At 44.3% G+C, this 16,796-nt stretch overlaps 1 protein-coding gene across 16 annotated transcripts in view; it reads right to left on the bottom strand.

The window, feature by feature from the left end:
• CELF4 (CUGBP Elav-like family member 4) overlaps positions 1-16,796 on the bottom strand; it is a 1,519,496-nt gene that overhangs the window by 134,006 nt on the left and 1,368,694 nt on the right. For all 16 annotated transcript variants that reach the window (XM_069747380.1, XM_069747390.1, XM_069747370.1 and 13 more), the window contains one exon: positions 11,179-11,326. In XM_069747380.1, coding sequence (XP_069603481.1) covers positions 11,179-11,326 — 148 coding nt within the window. The remainder of the gene's footprint in view (positions 1-11,178; positions 11,327-16,796) is intronic.

Below are 16,796 nucleotides of genomic sequence, written 5' to 3'. Positions count from 1 at the left end.
CAGGACTTGTTATTCATCTGCCACTACATTTATAAAAAACGCTTTATTGGAAATAACTTGGACAATCTCAGCAGCGTCCCCTGCTTGGTATTTCTGCTTTTTTAATTATGTTTTTAGATTACTTGCAATAAAGATATTTTAATTGTATTTAATGGATCTCTTCCTCATTTTGTCTATGTACCTGTGGCTGAAGTCTGTTTTTGCATTTATTTTGGACTTTTTTGACTTTGTGATTAACTAATATGACAGCAGCAAGATGTAAGGGCTGCTGCAGGGCTGGCTTCAGCATTTCGTGGGCTCTGGGCGAAAGAGTCTCAGTGGCGCCTCTAACACATATCACAATTCATGACGCACAGTGAAGAAACATAGATATAGTACAATGCCAAAGATTTCACTTCTTACATTACATGAGTGATATCTATTGTAAATTCTAAAATAGCTCAGAAACCAGAAAATATAGTTCTCCATGCAGTATTATGAGCACCACATAGTGCTCCATACAGAATAATGAGCCCCATATATTGCTCCATACAGAATAATGAGCCCCATATATTGCTCCATACAGAATAATGAACCCCATATATTGCTCCATACAGAATAATGAGCCCCATATATTGCTTCATACAGAATAATGAACCCCATGTATTGCTCCATACAGAATAATAAACCCCATATATTGCTCCATACAGAATAATGAACCCCATATATTGCTTCATACAGAATAATGAACCCCATGTATTGCTCCATACAGAATAATAAACCCCATATATTGCTCCATACAGAATATTGAGCCCCATATATTGCTCCATACAGAATAATGTGCCCCATATATTGCTCCATACAGAATAATGAACCCCATATATTGCTCCATACAGAATAATGAGCCCCATATATTGCTCCATACAGAATAATGAGCCCCATATATTGCTCCATACAGAATAATGAGCCCCATATATTGCTCCATACAGAATAATAAACCCCATATATTGCTTCATACAGAATAATGAGCCCCATATATTGCTCCATACAGAATAATGAGCCCCATATATTGCTCCATACAGAATAATGAACCCCATATATTGCTTCATACAGAATAATGAACCCCATATATTGCTCCATACAGAATAATGAGCCCCATATATTGCTCCATACTGAATAATAAACCCCATATATTGCTTCATACAGAATAATGAACCCCATATATTGCTTCATACAGAATAATGAACCCCATATATTGCTCCATACAGAATAATGAGCCCCATATATTGCTCCATACAGAATAATGAGCCCCATATATTGCTCCATACAGAATAATGAACCCCATATATTGCTTCATACAGAATAATGAACCCCATATATTGCTCCATACAGAATAATGAGCCCCATATATTGCTCCATACAGAATAATGAGCCCCATATATTGCTCCATACAGAATAATGAACCCCATATATTGCTCCATACAGAATAATGAGCCCCATATATTGCTCCATACTGAATAATAAACCCCATATATTGCTTCATACAGAATAATGAACCCCATATATTGCTTCATACAGAATAATGAACCCCATATATTGCTCCATACAGAATAATGAGCCCCATATATTGCTCCATACAGAATAATGGGCCCCATATAATACTCCATAAAGTATAATAGGCCCAATATAATGCCCCATCTACTATATAATTGTCTAAGGGTCACTTCCGTCTGTCTGTCTTTCTGTCACAGATATTCATTGGTTACGGCCTCTGTCTGTCATGGAAATCCAAGTCGCTGATTGGTCGCGGCAAAACAGCCACGACCAATCAGCGATGCGGGGAGGAAGGAGCGGCCATTTTCTTCTGGACTGTGCCCGTCGCTGATTGGTCGTGGCTGTTTTGCCGCGACCAATCAGCGACTTGGATTTCCATGACAGACAGAGGCCGCAACCAATGAATATCTGTGACAGACAGAAAGACCGACAGAAAGATGGAAGTGACCCTTAGACAATTATATAGTAGATGGTCCCTTATAATGTTCCATACAGAAAAATGTGTCCTATATAATGCTCCATACAGTATGATGGTCCCATTTAATACTCCATACAGTATATAATGACCCCATATATTGCTCCATACATTATAATAGGCCCCATATAATGCACCATACAGTATAATGGGTCCCATATAATGCTCCATACAGTATAATGGCACCACATAGTGCTCCATACAGTACAATGAGTCCCATATATTGCTCCATACAGTATAATGAGCCCCATATAATGCTCCATACAGTATAATGACCCTATATAAAACTCCATATAGTATAATGGCCCTATACAATCCTCCATACAGTATAATGGGCCCCATATATTGCTATATACATTAAAAAAAATAATCAAATACTCATCTCTGCTTGTTTCCCATGGCTCAGGTCGCCTCAGCATCTTCTGAGGCTCTGTACTGCTCAACAGAGGGCATGCTATAGTGACGTCATTGTGCCCTCTGCCCTGAGACGCCAGAGAGACAGAAGATGCTGAAGAGACCAGAGCAGCGTGGAACGGGAACAGTTGAGTATTTGAACGGGGGACCTGGCACCGGGGCCCCTGACTTATGGGCCCATTGAGTGTCGGCAATTTCACCCCCCCCCCCCCCCGCTCATCCAGAGGCCCTGATTCCAGCAATATGTCACTTACTGGGCTGCTTGATGTAGGTTTTATACAATTAAGGTTTTACTAGTAGTATATTATCACTAAAGAGTAAACCTGCTGCCTGACAGTCCAACACCACCCCCAAACCTGATTGGCAGCTTTCTGTTTATGCACAGTGTACAGAGAAAACTGCCAATCAGCGATGTGGGCGGGGTTATACAGGGCTCAGCATTCAGAGAACTGCTAGATCTGCAGCAGAGAAAACAGTTTTTAAACCAAAACTGCAGCAAGAAGCCCAGTAAGTAACACATCACTGGAATCAGAGTCTCTGTCTTATTATCATGCAGCTCTTAGATGGGGTAGGAAATACCTGTAACAGATTCCCTTTAATATATGTTTGTACTGATGAGGGGCATAAAGTCTGAGCCAATGCTGTCTACAAGTGTCTCTGGTTGGGCTAAAATCTCCAAATCGCCAGACTTTATAATAGGTCCAGAAGTTGCATTACAGGTTGGCTACCCATAGGAGGCAGGAGAGAGACAATATCTTCCTAGTGGCAATTTTGCATCACTAAGGGCAAAAAAACCAAAACAGTTTGATGGGTGGCTCTGCCCAAGCCCTGCCTGTATCCAAGTAGCCTGGCCTAGGTGAAATTATTAATTTGTTTCCCCTCCCCCGGTACCCAGCGCTAACATTATCCATATGTTCCACCATGATTCGTGCATACCAAGGTGCATTCACTGAAAAGCACATCCAGAACCTCACAGGTTAAATCATATTATAATTTAGGAGAAGAAAATGCAAAATGCTGCAGGCGAATTATTTTACCCCCCCCCTCCCCCAGGCCTCCATTTACCCAATGTTAATTGAGCACTAATTATGCTCGTATTGTTCTCCCGTCACCTCCGTCGCTGTCACGCCGTCTAGCATCCCGAGACCCCCCCTCCGCACCCTTCCCCCTCGCACCCCAGCAAGATATCCTGAAACTTCCAGAGATTTGACGTCTCCTTGGGAAATACAATGACAGTCGCCGCGCAAGGGCAAAATTAACACTCGGGCGAATGCACTCTTTCCAGTCATCCATTAAACGAAAAAAAAATAAAAAGGAAAAAGAGTAAAAGTTTCCCCATCACTTGGGTTGGCAGATTCTCTTTTATTATGAGAGTTGACACCGGCACCTTGATGTGACAGTTCCTCGTGTGCGCCCCTGACTGCGCTCTGCGTCTGATGAAAGCGCCACACATTTTCCACTGCCTTATCCGCTGCTTTTCGCTTACTAAGCACTCAGCCGCTGCTGCCTTCTTTATGTGAAGTGTTGCTGGTTCAGCATGTGTTCATGTATAGCATAGAGAATGCCGTCATCATCGCCCCGCGTGTCTTAATGATATTTGGACAGCACCGGATCCAGGCTGGAAGAACAAGAAAAAAAAAGGGGCGCCGGTGGCGGGGGAATCTTAAAGGAAAAAACACTATAAAGAGGGGCGAAAAGCAAAAAGTGACGAAATGTGTGACTTCATTAAATATTTCATCTGTAGTTCAGCTGAATTCGGAGCATCGAACGACACATCAAAGGTCCAACTCCGGAGCAGGCAACGAGTTCTGGAAACTTTGTGACACTTTTTACAAAGATCTTTCTTTCTATCTTTCTTTCTTTCTTTCTTTCTTTCTTTCTTTCTTTCTTTCTTTCTTTCTTTCTTTCTTTCTTTCCTTCTCTTTCCTTCTTTTTTTCTTTCTTTCCTTCCTTCTTTCCTTCCTTCCTTCCTTCTTTCCTTCCGTCTTTCCTTCCGTCTTTCCTTCCGTCTTTCCTTCCTTACATTCCTTCCGTCTTTCCTTCCTTACATTCGTTCCGTCTTTCCTTCCTTACATTCGTTCCGTCTTTCCTTCCTTACATTCGTTCCGTCTTTCCTTCCTTACATTCGTTCCGTCTTTCCTTCCTTACATTCGTTCCGTCTTTCCTTCCTTACATTCGTTCCGTCTTTCCTTTCTTACATTCGTTCCGTCTTTCCTTTCTTACATTCGTTACGTCTTTCCTTTCTTACATTCGTTCCGTCTTTCCTTTCTTTCTCTGGAATTTTCACCCTATGTAGAATGTCTTTATGGCAGCCATTTTTAGCTTCAACGAGATTATGAAGACGTACTGGCTGCTAGAAAATATATATCAGACCATTCATCTTCTGCTAACAGATGATCAAAAAACCTCAAGGATCTATTGGCCCAAAGATATAATCAAGGTCCAAAACCAGGCTTGACTTTTGGCTGTAAAGTGCTCAGATGGTGTAATAGCCCCTGTGGGGGATGTGTGATGAAGCCTAATATGTGTGAGCTTCACAAAGTTCTCAAGGTGCTAAGGGCTACAAAATCACACTCAACATAAACTGTGGTACAAAGGGTCACCTGTCCCTGTCATAAAAGTTATGCTGGCCTCACTTCTAGAGACCTAAGACGTAACGGTAAGAAAAGGCCTGGGAATCCAAGTAGCTCGAGAAGCTCAAACATTATTTGGCCTCAAACCAATACCTAGAATTATCAAGATGGTGCATGACTGTGAAGACTCAGGTCTACGAGTCCGAGGAATAAATTGAGTCCTGATTAGTCCAAGATGCGGAAGTTGGAAAAAGATATGAGTCTTTTGGGATTTTATACCTTGGGAATCCTGTCGCCCATCGGTCTTCTTGTCAGTCTTTCATTCTCCCTTGGTTTTAATATCATATTTCTATTTTTTTTTATTATAAATCAAAAAGAGGCAGGTGGCTCTTCTATCAGATCAAGTTTATTTTTCTACCTTATGAGCAGTCTAATGGTATGTGCACACAATATTTTTTTAGGCAGGTTTCGCTCAGAATTCCCCTGAAAAAGCACCATAGAAGTGTCCCATACAATCAACGTAATGCACGCAATGTCAAAACGACACTATGTGCACATGATCCATCTTATGTCACTTCTTTTATCGCTTCTTTTAGCCTCTACAGTGTTCAGACACCCTCAATGCCCATTCTTCGTAGTGGAAGTATACAGTAAAACATGCCAGGGGCGAAACCGCCACAACAACAACAAGGGCAAAACCACTGGCAAAAGCCACCTCAGGAAAATGATTGCCTGTGTTTTCCTGAAGGGTCTTCACCTGAGAAAACTCACTGGTTGTGCCAGGGTCTACAGGGCACCGTGTGCGCAGCCTTAGACTATTTTTCCATTGATGCTTTGGATTTTGGTTTCATTGGAATTCAGTATATTCAATACACTAAACATACACACGTGGTCAAAATTGTTGGTACCCCTCGTTTAGTGACAGAAAAACCCACAATCGTCACAGAAGTAACTTGAGTCTGACAAAAGTAATCATAAATAAAAAATCTATGAAAATGAACAAATGAAAGTCAGACACTGCTTTTCAACCATGCTTTCACAGAATTAAAAAAAATAAAATAAAACTCATGAAATAATAGGTCTGGACAGAAATGATGGATCCCTTAACTTAATATTTTGTTGCACAACCTTTTGAGGTAATCACTACAATCTAACGATTCCTGTAATTGTCAGTGAGACTTCTGCACCTCTCCACAGGTATTTTGGCCCAGTCCTCAAGAGTAAACTGCTCCAGTTGTCTCTTGTTTGAAGGTTGCCTTTCCAAGACGCCATGTTTCAGCTCTTTCCAAAGATGCTCAATAGGATTTAGGTCAGGGCTCATAGAAGGCCACTTCAGAATAGTCCAATGTTTTCCTTTTAGCCATTCTTGGGTGTTTTTAGTTGTGTGTTTTGGGTCATTATCCTGTTGCAAGACCCATGACCTGTGACTGAGACCAAGCTTTCTGACACTGGGCAGCACATTTCTCCCTAGAATCCCTTTATAGTCTTGAGATTTCATTGTACCCTGCACAGATTCTAGACACCCTGTGCCAGATGCAGCCAAGTAGCCACAGAACATAACAGAGCCTCCTCCGTGTTTCACAGTAGGGATAGTGTTCTTTTCTTGTTATGCTTCATAGAGCTGATGTGCCTTGCCAAAAAGTCCCATTTTTCTCTCATCTGTCCATAGGACATTCTCCTAGAAGCTTTGTGGCTTGTGAACATGTAGTTTGGCAAATTCCAGTCTGGCTTTTTTATGATTTTTTTTTTCAACAATGGTGTTTTCCTTGGTCATCTCCCATGAAGTCCACTTTAACATGTTTGTCTATAATTTTCTTTCTAATCTCCTGAGACAGCTCTTTCCTTCACTTCCTCTGGTCCATGTTCAGTGTGATACACACATTGTCACCAAACAGCACAGTGAGGATCTGTAGCCCTATATACAGGCCACTCACTGATTCCAGGATTGTAGACACCTGTGATGCTAGTTAGTGGGGACACCTTGAATTAACATGTCCCTTTTGTCACATTATTTTCAGGAGTACCATCATTTCTGTCCTTTCCTGTCATTTCTGTTTTTTTTCAATTCTGTGGAAGCATGGTTGAAAAGCAATGTCTTACTTTCATATGTTTATTTTCATAGATCTTTTATTTATTATTACTTTTGCTAGATTCAAGTTATTTCTGTGACCATTGTGGGTGTTTCTGTCATTAAAGGAGGAGTACCAACACTTTTGACCACGTGTGTACAGTATGTGTGATCTTTATGAATATGAGTGTAGTTTTGTTGCTCTTTATTTATAGTGTGTGGATTTATATCTGTATGTCATAAGTATGGACAAATTAAAGAGGACACCTCCTATAAGATTTGTAGGGATGTCCTCTCTTGGACTATTTGGCTGGTACCCTTACACATGCCCGCTCACATATTTCGCTTCCTTTCCCTGACTCCTGTTTCCATCTGTCTTTCTCTCACTTTATCTCTTGTGTCTACCATCACACCATATTGTACATATTACACATATTACACTGCTCAAATAAATAAATGGAACACTAAAATACCACATCCTATATATCACTGAATGAAATATTTCAGTTGCAAATCTTTATTCGTTATATAGTGGAATGTGTTGAGAACAATAAAACATAAAAATGATCAATGTAAATTAAAATTAATATCCCATGGAGTTCTGGATTTGGAATCTTACTCAAACTCAGAGTGGAAAATCAAATTCCAGGCTGGTCCAACTTCAGTGGAAATGCCTCAAGAAAAGGAAATGATGCTCAGTAGTGTGTGTGGCCTCCATGTGCCTGTATGACCTCCCTACAACGCCTGGGCATGCTCCTGATGAGGTGGCGGATGGTCTCCTGAGGGATCTCTTCCCAGACCTGGACTAAAGCATCTGCCAACTTTTGGACAGTCTATGGTGCAACGTGACATTGGTGGATGGTGCGAGACATGATGTCCCAGATGTATTCAATCGGATTCAGGTCTGGGGAACGGGCAGGCCAGTCCATAGCTTCAATGCCTTCATCTTGCAAGAACTGCTGAGCTGACACACTCCAGCCACATGGGGTCTGTTATTGTCCTGCATTAGGAGGAACCCAGGGCCAACCGCACCAGCATATGGTCTCACAAGGGGTCTGAGGATCTCATCTCGGTACCTAATGGCAGTCAGGTTACCACTGGCGAGCACATGGAGGGCTGTGCGGCCCTCCAAAGAAATGCCACCCCACACCACTACTGACCTACTGCCAAACCGGTCATGCTGAAGGATGTTGCAGGCAGCAGATCGCTCACCACGGCATCTCCAGACTCTGTCACGTCTGTCACATGTGCTCAGTGTGAACCTGCTTTCATCTGTGAAGAGCACAGGGCGCCAGTGGCAAATTTACGAATCTTGGTGTTCTGTGGCAAATGCCAAGCGTCCTGCACAGTCTTGGGCTGTGAGCACAACCCCCATCTGTGGACGTCGGGCACTTAGACCATCCTCATGGAGTCAGTTTCTAACCATTTGTGCAGATACATGCACATTTGTGGCCTGCTGGAGGTCATTTTGCAGGTCTCTGGCAATGCTTCTCCTGTTCCTCCTTGCACAAAGGCTGAGGTAGCGGTCCTGCTGCTGGGTTGTTGTCCTCCTACTGCCCCCTCCACGTCTCCTGGTGTACTGGCCTGTCTCCTGGTAGCGCCTCCGGCCTCTGGACACTATGCTGACAGACACAGCAAACCTTCTTGCCACAGCTCACATTGATGTGCCATCCTGGATGAGCTGCACTACCTGAGCCACTTCTGTGGGTTGTAGAGTCCGTCTCATGCTACCACGAGTGTGAAAGCACAACCAACATTCAATAGTGACCAAAATATCAGCCAGAAAGCATTGGTACTGAGATGTGGTCTGTGGTCACCACCTGCAGAACCACTCCTTTATTGAGTAAGTCTTGATAATTGCCAATAATTTCCATCTGTTGTCTATTCCATTTGCACAACAGCATGTGAAATTTTACTTGGAGTTAGATTCTGTTGTTTAAGTGTTCCCTTTATTTTTTTGAGCAGTGTACACTTTGTATTATAAGTTTACTGCATTTGTATACATACATATATTTTGTATGAGTTCTTAGCATTTGAAAGGAATATATATATATATATATATATATATATATATATATATATTCAGATATTTATTATGCTTTTTTTATATTTTTTTATTTTTCTTTTATTATGCCAATATTTAAACTTTTTAATTTTTTTTATATTTTTCTTTGTCTGTACATGTGCTGCCATTAGTCTTTTTTTCACTGTAGTGATGTTATTTTTCGTTCTGTTTATGCGTATTTATCCTTACTCGCTTTTTCCACATCTTCATCAACTTGCATTGTTCCCACAGTGATCTATGTTTATGTTGACATTGGCGTTATTGATGATACTTTGACACATGACAGGTCATATGATATACGTGATGTTTTACACTCCATTCTCACACGATCACCAGTTCTAGCCTTGACCAAGTGTGCATGTCCGAAGCATTTAGCTTTTGCATGCACATGCGCAGGTGTTGTACTTGTACTTCCGCTAGCACAGTCCCATTACCAATTGATTTGATTTTGAGTATTTGCTTATTCATAGAATGTAAGTCCGCAAGGACAGGGTCCTCTCCCCTCTGTACCAGTCTGTCATTGTAAATTCGCTTACTGTAAACGATATCTATAACCCTGTATGTAACCCCTTTCTCATGTACAGCACCATGAAATTAATGGTGCTAAATAAATAAATAATAATAATTCATGTTATTACATATGCCGAATATGTTCTATGATGCAACCATTTTATTTGATACCTTTCTGTTACATACTGTGTGCCATGTTAGTCCAACCAAACCTGATGAAGCTACATGTGAAACGCGCGTCGGGTCTGGTGGGTGAAACACTTCTGTGAATCGATTGGATTTCACACGAGTCCAAGAAACCTGTATATATTAGATATTTACTTGCGTATCTTTGTACCTAATGGTATTGGATGGATTTTGGACAAGGATGCCTAGGGGTACATTTATCTACTGATATTGAACCATGATTTTCCATTCATGATTAATGGTATTTTCTGGCGCAAGGGTATTTATTGGGACTATCCCTCTCTATGTAATATTTAATTATTTTTGGCTTACCCACTTGTCTTTCTGGTGTACCCATTGCTTTTTAACCAAGTATGATTTTTTTATGTGTCCTAAAATGAAATTTGGTATTTTTTATAATTGCTTATTGACCTTTCCACTTTTTTTTTATTTTGTGCATTGGCATATATAGTAAAAATCACCAACCTATGCCGGCTCCATGGCTGTCAAAGGAACCCATTGGCACCATGAAAGGCCCACTTTCAGAATCGTGCTACTTAAATTCCACTGTCTGGGACTAATATAGGTTTTTAAGTAGTTAAATAGCATAGATGGTCACTATCTCTGGCCTCTGCTGTTAGAGGCAGGTGCTGGCTGTACAACACATCTGGCACCTGCCCATTCCAAACACCCCCACCCACTTAATGATGTAATTGTACATTGTGATGAATGTGGGTGGCCACTAGCTACTATGATTTTGGAAATATTGCTGCACTGGGGTCCCGAGAGGTCAGAGGGCTCACTCGGGCTAATAATTTTGCTGCTTCTCCTACCCGCAACCACTGTCTGCCCTTATTTTCACAATACATTAAAAGAAGAGATCCAATCCCGTCTTTCTGCAGTACATCTTCAGAAGCAGCAATAGGATGCAGGATATTATGTAGCAGTACAGAGCAGTGTAGCTGTGAATCCAGTGCCAAAGAGAGATAAAACACTAGAAGGCAGCAGCCTCATCTGTGTACGTTTCTCTACCCACATGCCCAAGATTTCTCTATGTAAAGACATCTGTATATATATATTATCCATAAATTCAGTATTAATGATCAGTGCATGATGTAGGGGAGAGGAAGAGAAGTGGTTATCAAGTGGAGAAGCAGGCATTTTTTAAAAAGCCGTGATGGCAATGACCTCACAAAGTCTACAAATGTATCCATCTGTACCTTTCACTTTGGTCAGAAATATCTCAAGACAAGTGGAGCGAGAAGGCAAGATGAATAAAGGCGGTCATCAGAATATGGAAAAGGTAGAGAAGGACGCAGAAAAATGTCACAGAGAAAAGACTTATCAGTAGAAGACATCGATGTAGATTTCCTACCTGATGTTGGTGTCATCGGAGCAGCCGCCAGGCCGTTCATATTCAGAGCAGCCATTTGTTGCATCTGGGCAGCTGCAAATGCGGCCATCGGATTCAGGTATCCACCCTGTGCTACGGAAGCCATAATCGCGGCCTGTTGCTGCATCAGCTGGAAGAAAGAGAACAGACAAAAAATATCAGAAGTTACGGGCAGGACCCCCCCAACTCCCTGAAAAGAGACAGAATTGTCATGGTTAAAAGATCTCATAATTATATATGGAAGTGATCTTCAACTGATGCAACTGCAACCCTCAGCATACCCTGACAGCCCGCGGAGCTGGCGCCCACAGTCAGGAGATAACTGATATCGAATACGTATTATACTCATCAACAATGAAGAAGTCTGAACATCTTCTTCTATGTCCTACAGACCATAGAGCTATCAAGGGGCCGAGTCCATGTGGCTACATCCTGTTTTTTTTGGGTGGGTAGAATGTGTAAAGGACCCCCGTCTCAGACTATCTGCACTGTTCAACAAAAAGAGGCTAAGGAATTGGCCCAAGTGTCATGAAGAAAGAAACTGGAACAAGAGACAAAACCAGGCACCATGGTGAAGGGGCCATTTGGATCGTTGCTATAGGGTCAATTCGTCTATGCTGGTCACAAATTGTCTTCTAATTAAAGTGGACCACTTTCACCAATCAACCTCATTAGGACAAGCCCTCTAAGAGCCAATTATCCTCAATTATTTGGGGAGAAGCATCCTGGATTGTGGACTCTATGAGGACCATCTTGTCTGTTACAAGACAGCCCTTAAATGAAACCCTAAGAAGCCGGGCCAGACAGTCCTTCAGGTGAGGCCATTGTTCAGTTTACAGCCCTAGTCCTGAATACCGGCCAAGGCAGACTGGCTTATTGGCATTTCCTGGCATCTAGCCTTCATGGCATATGCCCCACAGTCATCCCACCAGCTCTGGCACTGGTAGTATTACACATGGACATCATCTGAGGCATATTATCCTATTAATGATGCTCCTGTGATTATGAATAAGTACATATAACATTATGTGGCACCAACAGAGGTCAGTCAAATGGCCAAACCATCTACGCTACGTCCACCTTAACCAGTTATATCACATCTGAACAAACCATTTCTGTTTAATCTGATGAATCCAGCTCTGCTGCTTCCAACAACCTAGCAATGCCACATCTGACCTATCCAGTTCTGCTTTGTTATCAATCCAGCTCTGCTACTTCCAATAATCCAGTTATTCCATGTCTGACCTGTCCAGCTCCTACATCTGGTGTACATCAGTTGTGCCACATCCATCCAACCAAGCTAAGCCGCCTCTGAAAATCCAGTTCCACTTCATTTTGTCTATCCAGCTCTGCTACATCCTACTAATGTAGCTATTCCACATCTGACCAGTCTCTGCTACATCCAACCAACTCTCCTATGCCAAATCCAATGGGCCTAGCTATATGCAAACTGACCAATCCAGCTCCGCTCCAACTAATGTAATTAGCTCTGACACAGTCAATCGCTTCTGCTGTGTCAAATCTGACCAATGTAGTAGCTTCCACATCCAACTAAGACCCCCATAAACATGTCGGCTGAACCTATCGATATCAATGGGTTCGGCCCACGTTCTAACGTGTATGGGGGCAACGGCTGACTGATGGTCGGGAGAGATGGCGATCAGACAGGTCAAATTTGGGACTGGTGATCAGATTGTTCTCCTGGAGAGAAGCAGGAGACTTTCTCATAGAGAACGCAGGTGGTGATGAGCGAACGTGCGCGGATACGGTGTTATACAGCATGCTCGGGTGCTAACCGAGTGTCTTCGGCATGCTCGAAAAATAAATTCGAGTCCCTGAAGCTGCATGTCTCACAGCAGTTGTTGAACAGCCACGAGACATACAGCCATGGGAACTCAAACATATTTTTCGAGCATGCCGGAGACTCCCGCTGAGCACATGAGCATGCTCGGCTGTGTGAGCACGCCTGTGTATGGAAGAGTCGGCTGTGTGAGCATGCCTGTGTATGGAACAGTCAACTGAGTGAGTACACCTGTGTATAGAAGAGTCAACTGAGTGAGTACACCTGTGTATGGAAGAGTCGGCTGTGTGAGCACGCCTGTGTATGGAAGAGTCGGCTGTGTGAGCACGCCTGTGTATGGAACAGTCAACTGAGTGAGTACACCTGTGTATAGAAGAGTCAACCGAGTGAGTACACCTGTGTATGGAAGAGTCAACTGAGTGAGTACACCTGTGTATGGAAGAGTCAACTGAGTGAGTACACCTGTGTATGGAAGAGTCAACTGAGTGAGTACACCTGTATATGGAAGAGTCGGCTGAGTGAGTACACCTGTGTTTGGAAGAGTCAACTGAGTGAGTACACCTGTGTATGGAAGAGTCAACTGAGTGAGTACACCTGTGTATGGAAGAGTCAACTGAGTGAGTACACCTGTGTATGGAAGAGTCGGCTGAGTGAGTACACCTGTGTATGGAAGAGTCAACTGAGTGAGTACACCTGTGTATGGAAGAGTCAGCTGAGTGAGTACACCTGTGTATGGAAGAGTCAACTGAGTGAGTACACCTGTATATGGAAGAGTCAGCTGAGTGAGTACACCTGTGTATGGAAGAGTCAACTGAGTGAGTACACCTGTATATAGAAGAGTCAACTGAGTGAGTACACCTGTATATGGAAGAGTCAGCTGAGTGAGTACACCTGTGTATGGAAGAGTCAGCTGAGTGAGCACGCCTGTGTATGGAAGAGTCGGCTGAGTGAGCACACCTGTGTATGGAAGAGTTGGCTGAGTGAGCACGCCTGTGTATGGAAGAGTTGGCTGAGTGAGCACGCCTGTGTATGGAAGAGTTGGCTGAGAGAGCATGCCTGTGTATGGAAGAGTCGGCTGAGTGAGCACGCCTGTGTATGGAAGAGTTGGCTGAGTGAGCACGCCTGTGTATGGAAGAGTCGGCTGAGTGAGCACGCCTGTGTATGGAAGAGTTGGCTGAGTGAGCACGGCTGTGTATGGAAGAGTCAGCTGTGTGAACACGCCTGTGTATGGAAGAGTCGGCTGTGTGAGCACGCCTGCATATGGAAGAGTCGGCTGTGTGAACACGCCTGCGTATGGAAGAGTCGGCTGTGCGAGCACGCCTGTGTACGGAAGAGTCGGCTGTGTGAGCACGCCTGTGTATGGAAGAGTCGGCTGTGTGAGCACGCCTGTGTACGGAAGAGTCGGCTGTGTGAGCACGCCTGTGTATGGAAGAGTCGGCTGAGTGAGCACGCCTGTGTACGGAAGAGTCGGCTGTGTGAGCACGCCTGTATATGGAAGAGTCGGCTGAGTGAGCACGCCTGTGTACGGAAGAGTCGGCTGTGTGAGCACGCCTGTATATGGAAGAGTCGGCTGAGTGAGCACGCCTGTGTATGGAAGAGTCAGCTGAGTGAGCACGCCTGTGTATGGAAGAGTCGGCTGAGTGAGCACACCTGTGTGTGGGAGTGTCAGCAGTGTGAGCACACCTGTGTATGGAAGAGTCGGCTGAGTGAGCACGCCTGCATATGGAAGAGTCGGCTGTGTGAGCACGCCTGCATATGGAAGAGTCGGCTGTGTGAGCACGCCTGCATATGGAAGAGTTGGATGAGTGAGCACGCCTGCGTATGGAAGAGTCGGCTGAGTGAGCACGCCTGCGTATGGAAGAGTCGGCTGAGTGAGCACGCCTGTGTATGGAAGAGTCGGCTGAGTGAGCACGCCTGTGTATGGAAGAGTCGGCTGAGTGAGCACGCCTGTGTATGGAAGAGTCAGCTGAGTGAGCACGCCTGTGTATGGAAGAGTCGGCTGAGTGAGCACGCCTGTGTATGGAAGAGTCGGCTGTGTGAACATGCCTGTGTATGGAAGTGTCGGCTGAGTGAGCACGCCTGTGTATGGAAGAGTCGGCTGAGTGAGCACGCCTGTATATGGAAGAGTCGGCTGTGTGAACACGCCTGTATATGGAAGAGTCAGCTGAGTGAGCACGCCTGTGTATGGAAGAGTCGGCTGTGTGAACACGCCTGCATATGGAAGAGTTGGATGAGTGAGCACGCCTGTGTATGGAAGAGTCGGCTGAGTGAGCACGCCTGTATATGGAAGAGTCGGCTGTGTGAACACGCCTGTATATGGAAGAGTCAGCTGAGTGAGCACGCCTGTGTATGGAAGAGTCAACTGAGTGAGTACACCTGTGTATGGAAGAGACAACTGAGTGAGTACACCTGTGTATAGAAGAGTCAACTGAGTGAGTATACCTGTGTATGGAAGAGTCAACTGAGTGAGTACACCTGTGTATGGAAGAGTCAACTGAGTGAGTACACCTGTGAATGGAAGAGTCAACTGAGTGAGTACACCTGTATATGGAAGAGTCGGCTGAGTGAGTACACCTGTGTTTGGAAGAGTCAACTGAGTGAGTACACCTGTGTATGGAAGAGCCGGCTGAGTGAGTACACCTGTGTATGGAAGAGTCAACTGAGTGAGTACACCTGTGTATGGAAGAGTCAGCTGAGTGAGTACACCTGTGTATGGAAGAGTCAACTGAGTGAGTACACCTGTATATAGAAGAGTCAACTGAGTGAGTACACCTGTGTATGGAAGAGTCAACTGAGTGAGTACACCTGTATATGGAAGAGTCGGCTGAGTGAGCACGCCTGTGTATGGAAGAGTCGGCTGAGTGAGCATGCCTGTGTATGGAAGAGTCAGCTGAGTGAGCACGCCTGTGTATGGAAGAGTCGGCTGAGTGAGCACACCTGTGTATGGAAGAGTCGGCTGAGTGAGCACGCCTGTGTATGGAAGAGTTGGCTGAGTGAGCACGCCTGTGTATGGAAGAGTTGGCTGAGTGAGCACGCCTGTGTATGGAAGAGTCGGCTGAGTGAGCACGCCTGTGTATGGAAGAGTCGGCTGAGTGAGCACGCCTGTGTATGGAAGAGTCGGCTGAGAGAGCACGCCTGTGTATGGAAGAGTTGGCTGAGTGAGCACGCCTGTGTATGGAAGAGTCAGCTGTGTGAACACGCCTGTGTATGGAAGAGTCGGCTGTGTGAGCACGCCTGCATATGGAAGAGTCGGCTGTGTGAACACGCCTGCGTATGGAAGAGTCGGCTGAGTGAGTACACCTGTGTATGGAAGAGTCAACTGAGTGAGTACACCTGTGTATGGAAGAGTCAACTGAGTGAGTACACCTGTGTATGGAAGAGTCAACTGAGTGAGTACACCTGTATATGGAAGAGTCAACTGAGTGAGTACACCTGTATATGGAAGAGTCAACTGAGTGAGTACACCTGTGTATGGAAGAGTCAGCTGAGTGAGTACACCTGTGTATGGAAGAGTCAACTGAGTGAGTACACCCGTGTATGGAAGAGTCGGCTGAGTGAGTACACCTGTGTATGGAAGAGTCAGCTGAGTGAGTACACCTGTGTATGGAAGAGTCAAGTGAGTAAGTACACCTGTGTATGGAAGAGTCGGCTGAGTGAGCACGCCTGTGTATGGAAGAGTCGGCTGAGTGAGCATGCCTGTGTATGGAAGAGTCGGCTGAGTGAGCACGCCTGTGTATGGAAGAGTCGGCTGAGTGAGCACACCTGTGTATGGAAGAGTTGGCTGAGTGAGCACGCCTGT

The sequence above is a fragment of the Ranitomeya imitator genome, chromosome 1 (assembly GCF_032444005.1).
Source record: "Ranitomeya imitator isolate aRanImi1 chromosome 1, aRanImi1.pri, whole genome shotgun sequence".
NCBI classification, from domain to species: domain Eukaryota; kingdom Metazoa; phylum Chordata; class Amphibia; order Anura; family Dendrobatidae; genus Ranitomeya; species Ranitomeya imitator.
The sequence above is the reverse complement of the archived record's forward strand: the minus strand, read 5'-3'. Positions and strand labels throughout refer to the sequence as shown.